General features: G+C 29.9%; 1 protein-coding gene across 1 annotated transcript; it reads right to left on the reverse strand.

The window, feature by feature from the left end:
* Nucleotides 1–1,866: 1,866 nt before the first annotated feature.
* Nucleotides 1,867–6,194, reverse strand: LOC105788961 (cytokinin riboside 5'-monophosphate phosphoribohydrolase LOG1). Its single transcript, XM_012616079.2, has 7 exons — nt 5,844–6,194; nt 5,452–5,549; nt 5,332–5,362; nt 4,418–4,517; nt 3,931–4,001; nt 3,383–3,526; nt 1,867–2,222 (listed from the first exon to the last, which is right to left on the reverse strand). The coding sequence occupies exons 1-7, from the start codon at nt 5,961–5,963 to the stop codon at nt 2,130–2,132; spliced, it is 657 nt and encodes a 218-aa protein (XP_012471533.1). The 5' UTR covers nt 5,964–6,194; the 3' UTR covers nt 1,867–2,129.
* Nucleotides 6,195–6,671: the final 477 nt, after the last annotated feature.

Genomic DNA, 6,671 nt, shown 5'->3' on the forward strand with positions numbered 1-6,671 from the left:
GTTTCAAACTTTTTATAAATATTTAAAAAATTTCAAGTAAATAAAATATCAATAACTCATATAATATCTTTCAAATTTTATTTTATATACAAATTCTTTTCACTATTTATAAATATATTTTTTATTTTTACATAATAAAAAATAAAAATAAATACAAATTAAATAAAAGAATTACTTCCCGGAATGCATAAAATGTTAAGGAAAAAAAGCATGAACATGCAAATTAGATCACACACAAGTGGAAAAGAAAGAATTCTTAATCATGTCTCTCGCACTCTCTATGAGATGTTAATGAAAATTAATTATTAAAAATAATGAGACATGTGGGGATATTTAAATGAAGTTATAGATAAAATAATATTTTTATTAGTGAAATTAAAATGGCGTCAGTTATTATCATATTTGTTCTTTTTGATATAATACTTATTACTACCTGTAGTATTTCCCTAACTCATAAATAGGAAGATAAATGTCCTCTTGCACTGATAATAATACAAATATCAATTAAACTAAAACCCAATCGATAAGGGTGCATGATTTACCGCTATCTAAAGTCAAAAGTCAAAAGTGAAAAGGTATAGATGTAAGAAAAGTCAAGATTGAGAGCAACCCTTTTGTCAAATGCATATGAAGAAGGAAGTGGAAGCCACATATGGAAATACATTTTAAACAATTTATATATCATTAGTGCTGTGAATCAAAATTCCATCTTCACTTGCCATGTGCACCTCATCTCCCATCATTTAATATTTTCTGTTACCAAATGATTTGATGGTAAAAAGAAATCAAGTTGGGAATTAAATAGTTAAATTGTTTTTAGGACCCTCTTGAAATATAGTAATTCAAATTGATCCCTTCAACAATTTATATATTCTAAAATATATTGATTTTATTTTATCAATACAGGTCAAGTTGGAAGACTTTTGGACTTAATTTTAAGTGGGGTGGTGCCATAATAAATTCCTCTGAGGCAGGCAGGGGATGCTCACATGACTTATGTATAGCCATTGTCTGAAAAAAATTCAAAAAGGGTGCAATCCATATAATATACCTTGACGTTTATTATTAATTAAATTATTTTTTATGCAATTAATAATCTTATTTGAAATCAAAATACATGCACGTGGTGGTATCAAAATTCAATATTTTTGAACTAAATTTGGGTCATATTTTTAATGGATGAAAATACTACCTCCCTCTCTCTATTAATTTATCAAACTAATTTTTTTGGGGGTTAACTCTTACCTCTATTATTTTAAATATTTTAATTTATTAAAATTTATATATTAAAAAACCCAATCTATCCAATGTTTTTATATATATTTTAATAATCAATTTAAAAATTTTAATCTTCATTTTAGAGGGTCAAAATGTAATTTCATTATATATGAAGCAGCTAAAATAACAAATTTTCATTTTTGAGAAGCCAAGGCCCTGCCCTCTTAAATATGCCCCTGATCCTACTTCATATATTGGAGGGTTTTGATAAAAATATTCAACATGTAAAATAAATTTGGGCAACAAAAATTAAGCTTGTTTAATATATAAATCGAATTTAAATTCCACAAGTCCAAATAAGGTCTAATTCTGCTTTCAGTTCGTGTACTTTTTGGACCTATGAAATTTAGTTCTCTGTTTCTTAATTTTAAGGATTTAGTTCCTTTATTTGTTTGATTTAAGAACTAAAGTCCAATTGATAATATTGTTAACTGATTTTTGTTAATCCTGAATATGTGTTTCCAATTAGAAATATAAAATATTTAGCAGAGAGACTAAATTCTTAAAAATATTTCGACAAAAATCTTAGAAATAAAGTAGAAGGGCTAAATGTCAAAATTTAAAGAATATAAGGACTAGGGGCAGAAATAAAACTCCACTGGGACAAATTTCTTTTTCTTTTGATCAGCAACTTTACCACAAAGTTTGATCATTAGAGAATCAAATTTCAACTTCAAATGAAGACATAAATGTTTTTTTTTTTTCCTTTTAGGGGGAGGATATATATATATATATATAATTTATATCAGAACATGAGTAAATAGAAAAAAAAAAAAGATTCCCATTTCAGGAACAAGTTGATCTCCTAAAAATTAGTTCTTTGAAACCTGCAATTGGTGCCACAATCTCTCTCACCTAGAGACCTCATATTTTGCAGGGTACCCTAACTGTTCAATCTCCCAATTTAGCTTTGGAGCCACTCTTTCATGTTGTGGTTCATATTCCTGTTTACAAAAGAAATGGGTGATTAGTTTGACATTAAAATTGGCTATATAAACCCTACCTTATGTTATAAATTATAAGCTATTGAATTTGTTATTGTAATAATCAAGATGAGGTAAGTTTAAATGTGTTTACATATACGTTATTTTTTTATTTAAGAGTTTTGAGGGATTATAGATAATAGGAGGAGAAAAAAAAAAGAGGAAGAAGAGGAATTGTATAAAAAAAAGTGTTTCGCAATTACAATGTGTCAACTAGGTGGAATGAGTTGGTTCGAGTTTTAATCAATTTGGGTTTTAAAATTTTTGAGTGATTTTGGTAAAGATCATTTTTGGGTTCAAGTCACTTTGGTTTTGAATTATTCAAGCTTGCAAGTCAGGTCATCTCGGATTTAGGTCATTTCACGTTTAGTCATTTGGGTTTGGGTGTCTAGGTCATTTGGTTTCGAGTCCTTTTAAGTTTGTTAGGTAGGTTTTTGAGGCCATGTCATATTGGGATTAGGTCATTTCATATTTGTGCCATTTTGTGTTTGGATTGTTGAGTCTAGGCTATTTTGAGTTTAGATTATTTCTAGTGGGAGCTATTTTTAAGTTTGAGGTGAGCAAATTATTTACTTTTTATAATCAAATTTGAATTCAAATAACCAAATCTAATTGTTGAGTTAGGATAAAAATTGATAGGTGAGATTATAACATAATTCACGTTAGGGATAAATTAACATTTAGTCCTTGAACTCAACAATTTTTCTTAACTGAGTCTTTAATATTTTTTTTTGTTCCATATTAATCTAGAAATTTCGTAACTTTCCCAATTTGGTCTTTAACCTCAGATTTCATTAAAATGTGATGATGTGACACTTTGAGATTATGTCACGAATCACCTGAAAATTTTAGAAATTTTATATAAAATCTAAGAAGTATAAAAATTAGAAGAATTATTTCTTTTAAAAATAATAAGATGATGATATGATATTATCTCAATATAACAAATCATCATACTTTAACATAATCTAAATTTTAAAATCAAATTAGAAAAAGATACTAGGATTAATTTGGAAAAGAATAAAATTAAGATAAAAAAGTTATGAAAATTTGTAACTTATTTTTCTTTTTCATGTGTAGAATGCAAATTAAAAATTGAGAAAAAAGGAAAAAAAAAGAACCTCCATGTATTTGACCAAGTCTTGAGCAGTGGGAGCAGATAGAATGATATGGCGTGCATTTGGAGAAATGAAACCTTCTTCCACCGCTTTGTCAATAAAAGACAACAATGAATTGTAATATCCATCTACATTCAACAATCCCACCTGCACCACTCTCAACCAACATCCTAAACATTAATTCAACCTATAAAAAAACTGTATATTAAAAAAAAATTATCGTATCGATTTAGTTGTAGTTCTATTGGTATGAATATTATTGTCAATATAAAAATATGTAAGTTCGAGTGAGCTGAAACGTCCTCCCACTTTTGAGTTTAAGAAGGCTACGAATAATTTTAAACATTGTATCAGAAAAAAACAAATATGACTAGAAATTATAATAAAATTGTTCAAAAAAAAATCTCGTATTAATGTGTTTCAAATCCACTCAATCCATTTAAAAGATGAACTCGATTTGACTTGGAAGTTAATTATTAGACACCAAAATATCCTATAAATGATTTGTTTAGGAAATTGAAAAAAGAAAAAGAAAAAGAAAAGAATATTACTGGTTTATCATGGATTCCAAGTTGAGCCCAGGTTATGACTTCAAGAAGTTCTTCAAGAGTTCCATAGCCACCTATTCATAAATACAATATAGAGATTCCTCTAATTCATTACATTGATTATATAGATAATGGCAGGAAAAAAATGATAATTGAGGTTTATTAGCGATCTTTTTTCAATTTTTATTTTTATTTTCAAATTTAATTATCAATTAAATTAATTTTTATGATGTTTATATCAAGTGTAGACCATGATATTTGCACGAGCTCATCACATTTTTGGTCTTTGCCTAGCCCATCTGGGAGAATAGTCCATGCCCAATAGGCCTAATTTTGGGGGTAAACTAGGAGAGAGCCCTTCAAAGGCAAAATATAAATGTGGTCCATGAAAAGGCCCCAAGTCTCTTAGGTCCCCATTGCGCTAATTACCAGGTCTAGGTCAAGTCACTTTTGAGTTTGAAAGAGTATTTCGGGTCTATTATATACCAACCAGGTAAGGCAATGAAAGCATCAGATTGTCTAGCCATCTCTGCCTTCCTTTGGTGCATGTCTGAAACTGCCTTAACTTCCCCAACTGTCTCACCAGTTATCTGCAAGAAAATGTTAATGTAATTTATTTCCACCACACCTCCAACGTAAGCTCAAGTGTTAAATGCTAGCAAGAATATAAAGTGGAGCATATTTGCAACATGTCTGTAACTACTGCATGAACAGTTTAAATTTGATGTATTAAACACAAGCAGTATCGTTAAATTTTGATGCAAATGTTTTAAGTTGGTGTGTGTTAAACTTGAGCCAACATTTAACACCCAAGCTGATAGTTACAACCGACAAAAAGATCATATTAATACGGTAGTGATATTACAGTAACTCAATTAAAACGTTTTAAAACCCGATATTAAAATGATACCCACTTTTGCAATGATGAGATGAAGATGTGGTGGGCTTTAATTCACAATAACAATATACATACATACAGAAAACACAACATGCACCATGTAAGTGTGATATATATGCTAAGAATGATGATGTTTATGGTGGGCAAAAAAGAAAAAAACATCATTGGAGAGGGACAAAAATGGTGAAGGCCCATCATATGCCCTCAGGTGGAATTCAATGGCAAAGTTTTGTTTTAAAAAATGTGAAAAACAAGGGAAAAAGCAACAACAAAAGTCTAAATAGGAACCTGCATGAGACCCAAAAGAGACAAAGTGTGAAACCCCCCATATTTAGAAGATAACAAAAGTGAGGTAGAAATTCATGTCATGGGAGATACCACTAGAAAAATAAAAATAAAAATAAAATTTTTAAAAAATATAAACATAAAAGAACAAACAGATAATGTTTTTTATTTTTATATTTTAATTTATAAAAGAAAGACATAATTTAAATAGAAGAGAGTACCTCTTTAGGCATGAGTGTCTTGGGAATCACTCTGCAGATGATAATAAGCATGAAGAAACACAAAATTAAAATTATATTTTTGTAAGTTGAAATTAGCTTTTAAGTTGAATATTTGAATACCCAATTACATGGCGGCCACCATCAAAAACTGCTTGAGAAATCAGCCCCATTAATCCAATACTGCCCCCTCCATAAACCAGATCAATATTCCTTGAAACCTTCATTATTAAAAAACAACAATATTCAGCTTTATTCAACCCATCAAAGTACATTTCAGAAAAATGAGCTGAATTTTAAGCTACAAACTACACATACATATACAAATATATATGAACTTAATTCATAAAACCTGTTTTTTTTCCCTCTTGAAAATAAGAAGATTGGTAGCAGTGGAAACAAAATGTTTAGCCATGAATAACCGTAAAGGAAGCTGAAAATCATACAATAACTTATATACATATATATATATATATAAAACAGAGCTAAAAAGGAGAAAGAAAAAGAAGGGTTACCAATTCCCTGCCAAGATCAATAGCAGCTTCTCTATAGCTGTTCTTCTTACCAGGGCTACTCCCACAAAACACACAGATTCTTTTGAATTTTGATTGTTTCATTTCCATATCTCTCTCCATTTTTTCTTTTTGTGGGGATAAGGGAATATCCTCTGTTTTGTTTCTTCAATGAAGAAAGAAAATAATTGTGAAGGGAAAAAGAAGAGAAATGGTTGAGGATTTTGCGATTGGAAGTGGGCAGGCTGTGTGCGCATATATATATAACGGTAGGCAAGAGGCTACAAGGTTGTCGACTTGGCATGCGTTAACCCCATGATGTAATGGTCCAATGCCATGCCCCCTTATTGCTACATGTTGGGTAGAGTAGTGAGGAAGGGGAAAGGATTGTATCCCTTATCAATTATTTAATGCTATTTTAACATTATTTTTTCATGTCATTCACACATTCTTTTTGCTAATTTTTTTAACCCGAATCTTGGAACTTAAACTCTAAACCTTAAACTTCAGACCCTGAACTTTAGACCTCGAACCTTGAACTCTTGAGCCCTAAACCCTAAACTCAGGGTTTAAGATTGAGGGTCCAAGATTCAGGGTCAAAGGTCCAAAGTTTAGGTTAAAAAAATTACCAAAAGAATGTGTCAATGATATGAAAAAAGATGTTGAAATGACATTAAATAATTGGCAAGTGATATAGGATGATGTGGCGAGTTTATTTCATACAATCTTTTCCCAGTGAGGAGGGTGGGATGAAGATAGGAATTTGGTATTCAGGGGTTAGAAATAAAATTTAAAAAGTTTGGGAGAGCTCAAAAGTCAAAAAAGAAAAAA

Source organism: Gossypium raimondii, chromosome 2 (genome assembly GCF_025698545.1).
Source record: "Gossypium raimondii isolate GPD5lz chromosome 2, ASM2569854v1, whole genome shotgun sequence".
Classification (NCBI taxonomy): Eukaryota; Viridiplantae; Streptophyta; class Magnoliopsida; order Malvales; family Malvaceae; genus Gossypium; species Gossypium raimondii.

What these genes read in the sequence shown, in the direction of transcription:
- LOC105788961 (XM_012616079.2), bottom strand. Translation starts at nt 5,963, where the DNA reads ATGGAGAGAGATATGGAAATGAAACAATCAAAATTCAAAAGAATCTGT. An exon ending in AGACACTCATGCCTAAAGAG is followed by an intron (nt 4,518 to 5,331) that starts GTACTCTCTTCT and finishes ATTTTCTTGCAG; the next exon opens with ATAACTGGTGAGACAGTTGG. An exon ending in TTGGAATCCATGATAAACCA is followed by an intron (nt 3,527 to 3,930) that starts GTAATATTCTTT and finishes AGAGTGGTGCAG; the next exon opens with GTGGGATTGTTGAATGTAGA.